The 16,773-nt window shown below is 36.6% G+C and overlaps 1 protein-coding gene across 2 annotated transcripts in view; it reads left to right on the plus strand.

The window, feature by feature from the left end:
- LOC117412175 (IQ motif and SEC7 domain-containing protein 1-like) overlaps nt 1–16,773 on the plus strand; it is a 164,908-nt gene that overhangs the window by 31,313 nt on the left and 116,822 nt on the right. For both annotated transcript variants that reach the window (XM_058988457.1, XM_058988452.1), the window contains exon 3: nt 8,778–8,861. In XM_058988457.1, the coding sequence (XP_058844440.1) occupies nt 8,778–8,861 (84 nt within the window). The remainder of the gene's footprint in view (nt 1–8,777; nt 8,862–16,773) is intronic.

The following is a 16,773-nucleotide window of genomic DNA, read 5'->3' on the forward strand; positions in this document are numbered from 1 at the left end:
TTTGGGTTTTGATTACCCATGACATTATTGGAATATAAATCATTTACATTGATGCAAGTACTGTACATTGTTATGTCACAATCTGAATTCATGTCCTTCAGTAGCAGGGTAGTTAATACACTGTACAGTGCTTACAGGCTATTTCAATAGAAGACCCACCACTGTGTATTGACTATCAGTACACAGAGCTTACTTAAGGACGTACAACAGAATTTGTCACATTTCCAAAGGTGACTCATAACTGGTAGCACTTTACGATAAGGTCCAGTAATAAACACTTTAATAACCCTTTGTAGATGATTAATACATAGTATATACAATAATATTTATAGTGCAACTTATTAGCGTGGTTATTAATGCTTTATAAGGTCCCCTAATAAACACTTTGTTAAGCATTTATTAATGATTAATAGAGGCTACATAAATATGAAAGAGCAAGCTATACAGATCTATAAAGCCATTTATAAATGAGGGTTAATTTAAACAAACTCAAATGTTAGTAAAGACATGGAGAAATGTATTTTATATATATATATATATATATATATATATATATATATATATATATATATATATATATATATATATATATATATAATGTATTAAGAATTTAAACATAATTCTAAATGCAGAAAGCAGGATTATGTTTATAATAAAATGCGAGTCGCCGGTACAATAGCAGATAGTGAATATCTTTTGTTTGCATGGCTGTCTTCACCAAAAAGTGTTTAAATAACCAACAGAATCTGTGCCAGAATATTCTGTAACAGAGAGGAAAAAAGAAATGTTATGAACACAGTAGCTTTTAATTCATACAGTAGCGCAGGTTGATAGAAAGTCAGTGTCGGTGTGGGTAGATATGGTCTTCAAATCTGGTATGGCAGACCTCAATTAGTCTTGACCTATAAACTAATTTTACAACAGTCAGTCCAGCTCATGACAGCCCCTAATTTAGCAGCCATTCCTCTCAGAGTATTGGGGGTGAAATGTAGAAAGTGGAAATCGTTTTTGAAAAAGACTAAACGGCAGTGAGCAAGCTCAGCTGCTGACAATCCTCTTTACCCTGTACTGCCTTAGAAGGGATGCATATCCCATATCCCATATCAGAACGTTTAACACGACTGTCTTGATGTTAACGACTTTGTCAGTTAACATCAGTTGTGCTGACCGTTTTTCAAATGCTCTGCACATATCGTCGGTCGGATTGTGATTTGGTAATTGCATTCTGTATGCTGCTGAGCTAATTGCTTTTTGACAACTTATCCATTACAAGGACAGAAAACTTCAGTCTTCAGTAATGCTAGGCAGTGTCCCTACAGTGATTAAAAAGAAGAAAAGAAAAAAAAGAATGAGTGTGTCTTTTTTTTATTCCAGTGACATTCATACTGGGGAACGTGTTAGTTATCCTTTAATTAATTCTCATTAATAGTACAATTCTCAGGATGTATAAAACACCCTGAGAAACTGTAGTACACATATTTGTTAATACAGAAATGTTTTGCAACAGGTAATTTGCAGGCTGCAGTGCTGTACATATGACTCCTACAATGCTAGATAAACTACATTAGTATTTCCCATCCTGTGTTTTTTTTAATGGAAGATCTGTTGGAGGTTTAAGACATAGGACAATAATAATACAGCACAAATTGTTCTAGCCAAGGATAATCCCTGGTCTCCCTGTCAATTTATTAACCTGTGAAATGTCCTGTTGTATTGTATTTGAGTCTGCTGTTCCTGTCCTGATTACCTGCAGTAAATAGCTCTTCAAAAAAAGTCCACCAGTGCTGTTAATGCTGTGTAACAGGTTTTGTAAAGAAGTGAAAAAAGAATTTAAAAAGGGTGATATCCTGATAACAAACACTCATAGGGTTGATATTATCAAACTATCAGTTTAATCCCTTAAACATTCAACTGCAGTTGCTTTTGTTCAACGATTTCAGTTTGCTCTTTGACTTTGTTATCAACATTCCTTTACTTCCAGTGTGGTTTAATATTTTTACATTTGCTTTTCATTGACAAATTGATTTAGATGGCGTTGGATATTGTCTGAGGTTGAATTGTTTTCTACAGTAAACAATATGTGACGCTATGTTTTCTCCCAGAAAAACATTATGCATGTATAAAATAGTTTTTCTAGTATTACGAAATAGATCTGCTTTGAGTGTTTTATAGTTATGGATGAAACTGTATTTGCAACACAGGCATAATAAAAACATCTAAAGGTAAACCGCATATACAGTACCGAATACATTTACAGCAAACTGGATCTTTGGAAATGATGCAGAATTTCAGGAGGAATAAAAATAATGTTTTTGAAAATCGTAAAAGATGGTCTTTATAAAAAGCTTAGGTGTGTCTATTTTAAGCTCATAGAAAAGCCTGGAATGACTCAAACTGATATACTGTACAATAGGAGTCTTGTGTAAAAGCTGTTTTCAATACTATGGGACCCAATAACTCCCACTTGCACAGATAGGTGCTTGTTTTCACAGAGAGCATTCTGTCAAAGGGATCTTCACTGATGAGCAACATAATGATCTTCAAGGGCAATAATTCCGTTGTTATCTTCGAGACCAAAGATGCTGGTGTGAAAGGTCAAAGTATGATGTGAAAGTGAATTGAATAGAATGGTATACAATGATGTTTTTCTGTTTTAGACTGGCTACAGTACATGGCTAAATTGATATGAAACTCAGCTAAGGAAATGAAAGCCTATTTAGGTTTAACCAATACAAAAATAAAAATTAAAAATGATCAGGTATTGCTTCTCCAATACAGATATTAAATTGAAGTTCCGTTTCTCTTTTTCTGAATTTCCTCAATTAGTTTCCGCTTTTGAAATCCAATAGCTTTTTTTGTTTGTATTTTCTTATTTAACAGATATTCAATGCTAAAGTCTGTGTTTTTTATGAATATGATGACTTGCTGGTAATGGTTAAACAATTAGGCGTAAACGCAGTCATTTACAATCAGTCTGCTTGTTCAGTGACAGCGTGATTCTCCTTCTTCAACCAAAGCGAAGGTTCATTGTCATTCATTTTTTAACAGTATTGAACTTGGTATGCTATAAATAGCACGACTGTGTGATAGGATGAATTACTTGAAAGTAAAGGCACTGGCTGGTCAATAAGCTGTTTAAAAATTAACTGTAATACAAAATAGGTGAAAGAGTAATGTGTTTCATCAAATGTGTCATGAAAGAAAATACACTATAGCTGCAAATTAATGCATAAATCAGATGCTGATGCTGAGTTTAGCTGTAATACATTTACTATGAATGTATAAAGTAAACAATGAATGAAGCTGTATACAGAATAATTAGAGAAAAATTACCGAAAAGCAGTTGAAGCAGTGGCTTGTTGAACTTATTCACACTTTCCTTTGTTTTTCCTTTCCTTTTTCATTTATAGGGTTTCTAAAAATGATCAGCTTTATCTGGCAGCCCTGAATTCCTTTCTGTAACAAGTCACAGACACATATTACCTATAGTACATAACAGTGCATGTTTGCAATCACTATGCAAAGCCAGTTTTGAAGAAAAAACAACAAATCAGTATGCGGAAACTGTTAAGGTGTTTAAGCACCACATCTTAAGTATTCTACAAAGAGGATTGAAAAATAGCATACCTGTCAAGAAAGACTTTCCAGAAAAGATGTGATAGCCAGTGCAGAATGAATACAAAGTGGGGTATACTATATATCAGGCATGCTAAGATAAACATGTCAGATTGCAGAATGCATATGAGGGGATTGTTGCTAATGTAATCATGGATTCTGAATTTACTGCTCTATGATGCTTGAAATTAGATGCCAGAAATCTTAGTAATTTTTATGAAACTGTTGTATTGCGATATACAGTATGTTTAACAATTAGCAGTAGTGAAAGTTGGCTGTTAAACAGACACAGGGTTTTTGGTAACTGTACCTTTTCACTTCTTTGTAATTTGTTTACTGCACATCTACTGTGTTTTACAATTTGCAGAACAAGAAAAAAGTAAGCAAGAAAGCAAGTCAGTCCACTTTAAATTCTGCATTGTTGAAGCCTGTGCGAGCGCTATGCTGCCCACGTCTGAAGTCTGAACCTGCCTGTTACTTGAAATTAGCTGATTAGCTAAATTGTGTTGAAATCGGAAAATAGCTAGGTTTCACCTTCAAGTTCTGTAGCCAGATGTGAAGGATTGTAATTGAATCCAAGAGTTTAGTGGTGTCTGTCAATTGTGGCCTAACTGGAAATAAGCCCTTACAGTACTATTTTACTACAGACTTGTGTCCAGTTTGTACTGTTGTTGTTTTTATGAGGTTTTGTGTTGATTATGTACTGTAATATATGTAATCAGTACTAGTTTCTTTGTTTTGTTAAGCTTGAGGATAGCTGAAGCGTATTATCAAGGGTTACATGGTATGTGTTGTATAATTTGTGTACTGTATGCACCAAGTAAAGTCTTGAAACAAGGGGATTACATCAATAGTACATACAGCCTGGAATAGCACTCTTAATAAACAGTGCAGTTCAAGTTTAGTGAATTAAAGAATAGTCTACAGACACACAATATCTTTAGAGATTCTCACAGAATAACTTCCCACATCAATACAAATTGCTTTGCAGTCGGTAAGCCTGTACAGTGATTGAATTTTATGATTTACAGTGTGTGTGTGTGTGTGTGTGTGTGTGTGTGTGTGTGTGTGTGTGTTGGTCTGAGAGTTAAAATCTGATCTTCCACAAAGAGAAATGGAAACCTACTGCTAATCAGCCAGCCATTTACAGTATACTCAAGTTTGATCTCCCGACGTCAGTGTGCCAGTATTATTGAGGGATTATACAAGATTGTTGCTCAGTGACACAGGAATATATTGCCTGCTGTCATGTGATGAAGCTAAGAAGAAACACTTTGATCTGTTTGCAGACAGTCTACTGTACAGCTTCTACCTATGCACTTTATATGTATTGCTTTTACTTGCGTGTACTGAATAAAGGCATTTGATTTTTAAGGCACTTTACTTTCTTTTACTGTTAATCTTTTCAACTTCGCCTGATTGCTGCCAAAATGGTGTTAAATATGACGGCCTCCTGCCGTAGATGTAGTTTTTTGTCACACTAGTTCGAGCAAGACCCGAAAGATCAAGAATCATTACACAGTGGTAGCAGATAATATACCTTTAATTTCTAACATCATTCCTGGGATAATTAGCTGTACTGTTGGGTGAAATTAATCGTTGCACGCTGTAGGCACAGCACTGTGTGTCAATGTTAATAAAACATATTGAGCTTTAATACTGTTGGCTGTATTAATTACAGTTATTACATTGAGCTTTGGTGTCTCTAAATGAAGGAAAACTTGACTGGGGGCATCACAGTTTCTTTTTGGTATACAGATACCAGATACCTGTGTGGTTGTGGATATCAGGAGGCTGTGTGGTCCAGTGGTTAAAGAAACAGGCTTGTAACTAGGAGGTCCCCGGTTCAAATCCCAGCTCAGCCACTGACTCATTGTGTGACCCTGTGCAAGTCACTTAAACTCCTTGTGTTCTGTCTTTAGGGTGAGACGTTGTTGTAAGTGACTCTGCAGCTGATGCATAGTTCACACACCCTAGTCTTGTATCTTGTAAAGCGCTTTGTGATGGTAGTCCACTATGGAAGGCGCTATATAAAGATTATTATTATTATTATTATTATTATTATTATTATTATTATTATACCAGTATGTTGAAGGTCATTTTGTTTAAATAGCTCCGCTTAGAAAGGTGTAAATGCTGCAAGGTTCTGTGTTTGATTCTTACTGGTGATGGTGCCATCACCACCACCAGTTAGTTAATGGATTGCAAAAAAAAAAAAAAAACGAAATACATACATAAATAAATAAATAGCCTGAAACAACCCAATAGCTATTTGTGATAGAAACTTTCTTGACTAAATAAGTCATTTTGAACCCACATACCATTCAGGGTTTGGTAAACAGACTTATATAACACAGAACCTGCTTTCCAGTGATAACAGAAAGCTTTACAGAAACATGGAAGAAATCACCCTGGGGTTTAGCCTCTTGACATCAAGGATTATTACTGTGAGCTGTGGGTCGCTGAGGTGCAAAGCTGATTTGTCCTTGAATTGTGTTTACACAGATGACTAGTTATTTTAAAACTTAGGTACATCTTGATACAGTCCCTGTAAATAAACGTCAGGCCCCTACAGACACTCTTCATGGCGTGAATTAGTGCAAACAACAGATTTTATTTTATTTACTGCACAGAATTTTCAGTATAGTAAGATTGGGGTGATGATAAAATGTGCCTTTTCCATTGCTGAGTATCCATGGTTAACTATGAGGATCTACAGTACATAAAATAAATATGAATAACCATTGGAAATTAATAATTGAATAACTAAAAACCTGCAGTCAATGGAATGGGCTTCCATTCAATTAGCTTTTACATTAGTCATGGCTTCTGCTAAAATAAGAGAATTAGTGAACGCTTTTGCAGTAAATAGGATTCTGATATTGGGAGTATTTCACAGCTGTAACAGAATAATTTGTTTAATGTGATGAAGAGTAGATAACTTTGCATTGGAGTTGTTTAATTTAATTGGATCACGAACCTCTAGGTTTTCCATAGAGGGTATAACAAAGTCTGCAGAATCCCTATTGAAAACCGTGCAATAGCTACATTTTCCAAATGAAAAGGGCAGATTAATAACGTGACCAAATATATAATCTTGAGTTTCTGATGATTAGTTAATACTATAAAGGGGTGAAGGTGAAGGCATTGTGCAGACACCCTGTATTTTGTTCATAGTGGCATTTGCATAATATTGCATTACTCACAAAACTCACAACAACATATATGCATTATAAAATAGATACGTAGATGGGAAACTTTAATGTGGTACAGTCGGGTACACAGTGGCTGAAGGGGTTATACCCCTTCCCCAGGATTAATGTAAACTGGACACATGGCATTCACCAGTGAAGCAGTTAGGATTTCTGATTGCTTTTGTCTTTGCTCTGTAGTCTTCCTGAGTGTATTGTAAAGGCATGACACATAAACATATAGACATAAGAGTATCAAATAAAATACTTACCCTAGCACAGTTTTTAAATCATTTAAACCCATGTTTTACAGGGTTGTGTAAAAGAAGATACCTGTTAGGTTTTCTGTTGTGATGATAGTTTTAATAGCAGAAGGGTGCTGGTTGTAAAATGCTCCTTAGTTACTGCAGAGGTCCAGGAGAGTTTTAATAAAGGCAGAATTAGCATGTTTTGTCATTCTGTTTCGACCACATAACATTGATGTCACACCAGGGACTGTCGTCAGCTATTTGGCACAAACAGGAATGGGTTTCTGATGAAAGTTTAAAGGCATTGCAATTGTTAGAGCTGTTACATTTTTTAAATTGGAGATTACACTAGCAATACAATTGCTATGCAGATGTTTACACAGGTGTTTATTTTATAGTCAAGTTCCAATATTGTTGTTGTCCAATAAACCTTTACCTTATCAACTTCACATTGTTTTAACCATTTCAATGCATGGTCTTGGTACCATTTGCTCTAGTTACAGGGTATTCAGTCTACTTTACCTTATAAATTCCCTTGTATCATACTTCTCTGAATAGATTTCCAGCTACTAAACACTGAAATACTGTACTTGTCGTTTTCTGTCAGCTCTTTGCTTTTTTATTGTGGAATAAAAATTGGATTTGCTTTCCTCATTTCATCTGGGACTTTAACATTTCACTGTGCAAGTAAAAGCTATACTATGGTCACAGCTGGCATGTTTTAACAAAATGATTCTGTATGATGATAATGTGGAAAGTCCATAGGTCAAAGAAATGTACTCTTCTTAAGGATTACAATGCTGCTTCAGTATAAAAGTTATCAATCCATAAAATTTACAACAAAAAAAGTTGTAAAAAAATTTAAAACTGATTGCTACTTAATGACTTAGTCACTTAAATATTTAGTTAGACAAGTACATAGAAGTGGGAGTAGGGAGGCCACCTCCTGAGGGACAAAAAAACGAGACCGAACGGAAAAGGGGGCGGGGTTATGGTACTGGCATGTAGTGTCCTGGGAAGGCATATTGAATTCCCGGGACACCTTTCTCAAAACCGGGATGATGCAGGGTCAGGTGGCAAACCTAACTGGGAGTGAACTGGTGACAAAAATGTACTCTTTCACCGCGGTATAAAAAAGGGTCAGACTCATTTGCATGTGTAGTTAATAGCTCTCCTCACACACATTATCTGTTGTATCACAGCATCTGCATTGCAGGATCTACATGTTATGGAAAATGCACAGTCCTTTGTGTAGCAGATTTGTTCAAAGCTGTTGTAACGCGAGCCATCATTTTCAGAAACATTCATTCTAATGTTTGTTTAGTTCAGATGAGCAAATCTTCGATTTCTGTCAGTTCTTCCCAGTACAGTATAGGAAGTAGCTCTATTACTGTACATGTGTCAATGTTTCTCTGGAGTCCTGGTTCTGTTGCTTGACTGCGGTTGGGCTTCCACTGAATAGAGCTTAATTTTGTCTTCTTTGTACATCTCATTATAACCAGTAACCTGTAAATATGCAAAACGAATGACATGACTATTGTGTAGCAGTTTTGTTGACTTTTCTTATGATATGTTTACAAAAAAAAAAAGGCAAGCGAGACTGGATACACCCAGTTTCAAGCTGACACCCTCTTCCTTTATCATACTCAGAATAAGAATCCACCAGTTCTCTGTAGCGATTTTATGAGCTGAATCTGTTTTTATCTTCTTTTTTCCCTTAAAGAAGACACACTTCTTTACCAACCGAAGTCAAGGAACCACCAGACAGAAGAATGTATCCCTGTAGCAGGTGGAAGTCTACATCTGGGTAATGTCAGTCTTTCTACATTTTTTCATTGAGCTGTGCAGCAAGCCATGACAATTTTAGATCTATCAACCAATGGAAATTCATAGTATCAGGGTGATAAGAGCACCTCTTAACTGTGGTATAGCAAAGAGGAATTCAACACTGTAGATACTGAGAAGATAGTTCACAATTAGTAAAAACACTGTATCTAATGAAGTGTGTCTCAAAAGCCTGTCTGTGTGACCTCAGGTCTGGATATTGGATGTAAAGTGATGTTAATAGCGTAAATAAAGAGATGCAGCAGGTGTCTCTTTTTCATTGCTGTGGGCATGAATCCCCATTAGTCCCCAAGCAGAGGTCCATACAGTTATGAATCATGTTCAGTGATCTTGGGTCACAGAATGTTGCAGTCTAAGAACGACTGTCTGAAGGTTCTGGTAATTAACCCATTGCTGTTGTATTCGTGGGATTCTTCTCATTGGGTGCACTCCTTTTCATTCGAGCGTTGTCATGTTGGGTTGATGAACATATGGTTGTGTCCCCGTTATATGGAGCATAAAGAGTATGATTTAGTTTTAAGACCTAAGAATTACTTCCAACTGTCAGTTCCAAATAAAATAAAAACCCAAATAAATCAAAAACACATATTTAAGTAGACAGTATGTTTTCGTTTGTGGTTCCAGTTTCACCATTAGATTTACAGAAAATCCCAAATGGTTATTTTAAATGCCACTATTATATATACTGTATTGGAAATTGGCCCTTTCCTTTACACAAAGTATTTCATTTATATGGATTAATACAGTAAATAGCTTCTATATGTTGAGCAGTGCCTGCTAGCACAATGTGAAGCTTTTTTTCTCCATTATAAAATACTGTCTTTACTGTCTGAACTGCTGGTATTACTATAGAAATCAATACAATTAATAGATGCTTTTGAAACAGTTTTGAAACAGAATGGAACTGATGGTCATAAAGGTGAACTGGTCTGTCTATTCAGTTGTGACGGTGCTGCATCATGTGTAAGTGACTTGTGTTGGTGCTTGTATTTAATTTAGTAAAAATGGCTATAGTGAGTCTGTCCTTGAACATTGCGATTGGTGTGTGAATCTGGAAATTAAAATGTCTATGAATCTATTAAGTGAGAGCTGTGAAATATATGTATATTTTGTTACAAACTCTTGCTTAGCATGTTCTAGAAATCCTATTTAATGTCCCCAAGCAATCTTTTTTTAAATGCCTGTTTAAAATGAGTAATTACCATTGCTGGTTTTAAAAACAGAGAATAGTATTAAATATATTCCAGATATCGTGTTGTATTCCTGTTATGTTATATTATGGTGTGTGAGAGAGAGAGTGTGTGTGTGTGTGTGTGCGATACAGACATGTACAGTATTTGAGCACCAGCAGGCATAGTAATTGATTTGATGTTTCTGTTCCGGTGAAAGGTGAGGGATTAACAGCGCTGGTGATGGAACCCATCTGCTGTCCTCTGCCCTGGTACATCTCAGATGGGCATGGGGCCAAGCTTCTTCACACTGCTGTCAATTGTGTCTGTAGATTTATCTGGAGATGTGTCCATTCACTGAATTGGGAAGGGGATTCATTATCCATCCACCTACAAGAGTGGGTTTCTATTGAGATGCTCATACAGCTGTGAAACCGGGTCTCGATGGAACAGTTCAGATAAGTTGTTGTGAGAAGATAAAGTTTGATGCTCATGAAACTGTGTCTTCAACAACAGCTTGGTGGAAAGGTTACATCCATATGAAACTTTTATTTAATCCATCAAAACAGACTTAAAAATATATATATGTAATTTACTTGAGTTAAAGCTGTATGACTATGGACCAGTACCCCCTACACTGGTTCATCTAATTTGGTTTGTAATAGGGGGACCTGCCAGTAATCATTTCTTCTTTGTGTCTACAAGATTGTACTCCTACCAGTGGAATGCCGGCTAGTCTTTGAAACTAGCACTGGTGTTAAATCTTTTTTGGATGCTTAACAATCTCCCAAGGCCAATACGAAGTAGTTTTGTCTTAAAAGGAAACTGTATCTAAAACACATGACAAAGGATTTCACAGAAAACATCAAACCATAATCTGTCAATGCCATTTACAGCATATATTCTCACAGAATGGAATATACTGTATTTGTCCTTTTCACTCAATTTGTTCCATGCTTTTAAGTACAAAGTAGCAAATCAAAGGTCTGTTTTTAAAGCTGAAACTCTTCAAATTAAACTGTCATCTCTCTCACTGTGCATTACTTGCAGTACAGTAGGACAGGTAGCTGGCCACCACCAAACTAACTCGGCTGTGTTTCATATAGATACATGTGCCTTGATGTTGAACAAGCTACATTTAGGATTTATATAAAAAAAGATATACAAAGTAATGCATGTGTAATACTGTGCCACAAGAAACAAAGCTCACTAGTGGATACTGTTTACTCAAATCCCACATTTACAGTATTGTTCCCTTCATTGCCAACTGACCTATATATCAGAGGCAGGAATTGTCTATTTCTTTATGCTTTGAACTAATAGCACTGGTTCTATGTGCCCCCAAGTTAAATATGAACATCAAGACATAATATATATCATCTTAAAAAGCATTCATGCACAGCAAAGCTTTTTCCAAAAAGAGGTGCCGACCATAAGGCATGTGTATGTATGTGTGTGTGTGTGTGTGTGTGTGTGTGTGTGTGTGTGTGTATGTATGTGTGTATATATATATACTTCAATGGAAAGATTCCTAGCATTCTAAGTACGGTTGAGCTAGGGGGATATAATCCCTGATATATGCCCTTAGAATCTTTGTAACCGCATCACAAAAACAAGTCAAACAAAATTACTCCATCAGCTATTAACAAAATGTCGTTTTAAAGTAAATTTCAACCTTTTTAATAAGATGTCAATTGAGGAACGGCTAAATCAAAACATCTCGGAAAATACGAGCACCTCTGAGATGTCCACAGTCGCTGTAAGTAATACAGAGAGAAGTACTGTCGGGCAAAATGAACCGGTTTCTTCATCAAGCTCTTCCGAAGGTCGCACTGCTTCTGCTGTCCAAGTACTAGGCAACTCTCCTGGAAGCATTTATAACTGCTCGATTTCTGGAAATATTCAAATCAATTACCAAGGAAATGGTTCATTTTAGAGTGCTTATGTGGCAGGATACGTGGCAAAAAAGGAAAACCTAAAAATGCAGTTAAAGTCAATAGAAGTTATAGTTAATTGTGCTGTAACATTGAAGTATATAAGCAGTAAGACCCTCCACATCGGGCATTACCAGGCATTACACGACCGTTTGGTTGTAATATCGCCCTTGACTTCGTCTTGGGCCCCATTACCCAAACAGTATAATGCCTGGCAATGCCCTCTGTGTCGGGTCTTATTGCTTATATATATATATATATATATATATATATATATATATATATATATATATATATATATATAATAGCTTAACGACACAACACAGCAAAAAAAAAACAAAACATGAAAAGCAGATTGTGTTTTGTGTTTTAGTAAGCTATATCAAAAGAGAAATCATGTTGAAGTAGTCCTGTGTGGCTCTATGCTGACCTGTAGTCACCCACTTTACTGTTCAGCATTGTGATTAGATTGCTCCATCTAATAATTAATTAGGATTATACATGCAAATTAAATAGTGCACACTGCTTAGAACAAAGGTGTAGTCGAAGGATTTCTTTCCAGCGACTAATTGCCCTGTTTTGATTTTGTTTCTGGGTAATTACTGTAACATAAACATGCATAGAAGGTGTATAGAATATGGAAGCATGTAATTTATAGAACTTGAGCTTGATTGGAATGCAGTAGTTGTAATCTTTTAGGCCAGACAATAAAAAAAATACTGGCAGGTACGCAAAAACGAGGAAAGCGTGTATTATGAGTGTCTTTTAATATTATGCAATTTGCTATATTTTTGCCATAGTTAATTTTGATCCCAGTAACACAAACAGCACAAGTAGACATACCACATGTCAAGTATTTATTTCAGTCAGTACTTGTTTATTTGCCCATTGCAGTAATCATTTGGCAAAAAGTAGCCTACCGGATGATTTAGCTCAGCTGCTCTTACTTGTCAACTGATGCCCTTCTCTTTGAGTCAAGCCTTCGCTGGGTGCCCAGATTTCAGTGATTACTGTATGTGAAGCTGAGGAAAGGAATGTGGACACCTTACACCGCAACACTGTGTGGATAGTCCCGATACAGTCTGTGTTTTGTGGGTGGTCTGTTGTCTACAGAGCAGAGGCAGTTGAGAGGGTGCAATGGGGAGGGATTGTCAGTATACACAGTAATTGGGCTCGGCAGGGTTACTTTTTATATACCACAATTGGGAATTGCCATGAATTGGTAATTGCAATAGCTTGGTAAAGGGGATCTCAACTTTGGGATAAAATTATTCAACTTTTTTTGTAAATTGGCAAGTTTGCCTGAAATAGTTAATGATAGAGACTCCATATGGAATGTTCGGTGAGAATCACAATGTTGCACATGCATAACCATTTACATGCCACCCATACAGAAACAAGTTTACTGTAGTTATGACTCATAATGTTAGTAAGTGCAGAAGGCCTTGATGCTCCTGCATGTGAAGGACTTGACTCCACACCTATACTCGTGACAAAGTTCAGTTCTGTCCATCACTGGTCATGGGCACTCGTAAAGTGAGATGAAGCCGTCTCTGAGGGTTTATAACCAGCCTGCACAGCATGTTAAATAACTCTGCAGCCGAGACATGTCAATGAAACAAGCTAGCACACTGAGATACCACATCAGCTCAACAGCACACAGGAACTGTCTGGAGAGTTCCCTTTTATGGCCTCATTCTTCAATCTAGTTAATGGCTAAGACTGCCAATCTCTGCTTGCTAATAAAAACTGCAGTTCGCCTCTGTGGACTCAGTAATGAAAGATTTTCAAACTGTGGCTCACTGATATTGTGTGTACTTTAGAGATGTAGAAATGTATTTTTACATTCCAATTATTATTGTTGTTCATACATACATATATATATATATTTATTTATTTATTTATTTATTTATTTATTTTTTAATCTGTGGAATGATGATGACCTGGCTTTTCTTGATTCCAATTCTTTGCTTCCTAAAGTTTGATGAAAAAGCATGTCCTTGTTTTTCATTTGTTTATTAGTTACAGAAAGCATGTCCTTGTTTTTCATTTGTTTATTAGTTACAGTTCTTTTTTTAAAATGTGTGGGCTGTACAGACTATTCAAAAAATCCCATGATGACGGAACAATGCAAGACACAAATGGTATGACTGTAAACAGATGACCTTGATGGTCATATTTCAAAATATCTATTCACTGCACTTTCATTCTACAATGTTATGGAATTGTAAAGGCCTGATAAGTAATAAAGGATAAGCTTTCCAATTCAGAATGTCCATGTTCATTCTAAGAATCATGGTGCAAAAAGCCTTTATATCAAAGTATTCTAAAAATATTGGATACTTACTTTTATTGTTATGTTTTAATATTAAAATAAATGTATCTAGGCTCTACGCATACACACACCAAGAAACAGGATTTACTACATAATTAATGCGAGACAAAACTGAATTATCCTTAGTCGATAGCACTGATTTAAAATGTACTGTATAATTAACTTTTTACAGTAGACAATGTTACTTGATTAGGATTAAATTATTAACCACATAGACTAGTTCAATAACACATTGGACCAGATTCTCAAAGCTCTTCTATCTGAATCTTTTTCAACTCTTTCAAGGGCTTGTCGTTGTGTTGTTTTTTTTTACATCTAAATAAACTGTATGGAGAGATAGCTTCGATGTCCATAGGCATGGTCTATAACACACTGGACAAAACAGGCAGACCAGTCTGTCATCTCAGGGGGAATTTATTCTTTGCTACAAACTCTACTGATGATAAAAGCCTGACACTGAATCAAAATAAAGCTGCTCGGAAGATAACATAAAATAATAATAATAATAATAATAATAATAATAATAATACAGATAGGTTACAGTAAATAAGCTGAACACACAACTCAGGACCATACATCAGGTAACTTCTGATATGCCTTTACATGTTTTTGATGTCCTTGTGGTTTCGCTCTGCGTCATCCAAACTAAATACATCTCCCTAATTCTTTTTAAATTTCATTTGAGCTCAAAACCAATATAAACTCTATTGACAAGCCCATATGCTTATGGTTTTTTGCGTGTTATTTTTAATAAAGTAAGAGCAGATCTACACTGTCAGAAGCCATCTATGCAGCCCGCTTAGTGTGCTTAGATGTCACAAATTGTCATTAAAGGTGGTTGCTTGGCAACATCAGTGTCCATTGATTAGGAATAGGGGATTGCTGTACTTTAGAGAAGTGAAATTTCAGCCGAAGAGCAATGTTCAGGATAAAATTAAGTTAAAGGTTTGCTGGCACAATTGTGATTTGAGGTTAGGATTAATTGTATCTACAGTATAAATGCTCCTAGAGAAAAGGATGGTCCTAGAGTATTTTGCTCTGGAACAATTGACATTGTGAGTCTCTGCTTGGGACTGAATAGCAGGGGTGGTATTTCAGGTGAACCCTGAGGTGCATCAGCTTGACTTTGCAGAAAGCTTGCTTAACCTGTACTGTACAGCAGTTCATACCTTACTTAATGAGATCCTGGGTTTGATTGTCAATGCTATTTTAATCAATTACCTAAAAAGACATCCATCGCTGTTAGCAACACACCTGCTTCACAACTTTCCTATTTCCAATGAACTTGCCTCAATCTGTTTGATGTACGATATAATGATTGGAAAGACTAGCATTCGGCTACACCAGCCCAGTTGTCACACACTCTAAAAGCCAGCAAAGATCACAAATTTATCAGTGTTGTAAGTGTGCTAATAGAACACCACTCTCTGTGAAACCAGCACCCGCTGCCTGATTCAGAGCGCAATTAATGAACTATGTACCTGAGCTGTGAAGCTCTGTAACCTGTGGGTGGTTCCTGTCTAGTACAAAATGGATGAGTTTGGGTCAGGAAATGAAATCACAAGACCCAGAGCTATTAAACAATGCTAAATAGAAAATTAAATGAGAAAAATACCCCTAGAGTCTGCGAGAGCGGGGGCGGAAGATGACTCAACGTTGGACAACACGGTTAACGACTTAGGAACGGAAACGGATATGAGTATGGAGAGTACTTCACAAAAGACTAGTTCAAGATCTGCAGTTAACAAAGACATGGAACTCCAGGTTTGTGTCTGCGGCTGGAGCAAGGCGACAACGGTCAGGGGTTTGAAGATTCATCAAGGGAGAATGAAATGCTTGAGGGAGAAGGGACAAGGGCCTCGCATTGATCAGTACTTCTTACGAAGTCAGTCAAGTCAGTCGAATGAAATCCAGCGACAGGAAGCAAACCACAGTTCGCAGGACATCAGCACCCCTGTCATAGATGTGAGGAGGACTTGCATGGACACAGTTAGTGATGAACCTAATGATCCTTGTGAACCCGGTCAGACAAACCAGCATAAGAGAGAAAAGAACCTCAACGGGCACAAGCCTGGAGTTAAATGGCCAAGAGCTTGTGAGAAAACTGCATGGGACACAGTAAACACAGATCTCTGCGTTGCATTGGAAAGATTAAGTGGAACAGTTGAAAAAAAGTTGGATAAATTTGGGGACATCATCTACGCATATGGAAGTGAGAGGTTTGGAGTTGAAAAAAGGAAGGAAAAAGTACAAACTATTCCTGGAAAGTCTAGACGGCAGCAAGAGATTGAACGCTTAGTTAGAGAAAGGAGACAGCTGAGGAACCAATGGAGAAGAGCAGAACAAAGTCAGAAGGAGGGACTCAATCTCTTACAAAGGGTCATAAAAGATAAGCTTGCAACATTGCGCAGAGCTGAGCGCCTACGGAAACGCTAC

This window comes from Acipenser ruthenus, chromosome 16 (genome assembly GCF_902713425.1).
Source record: "Acipenser ruthenus chromosome 16, fAciRut3.2 maternal haplotype, whole genome shotgun sequence".
NCBI lineage: Eukaryota > Metazoa > Chordata > Actinopteri > Acipenseriformes > Acipenseridae > Acipenser > Acipenser ruthenus.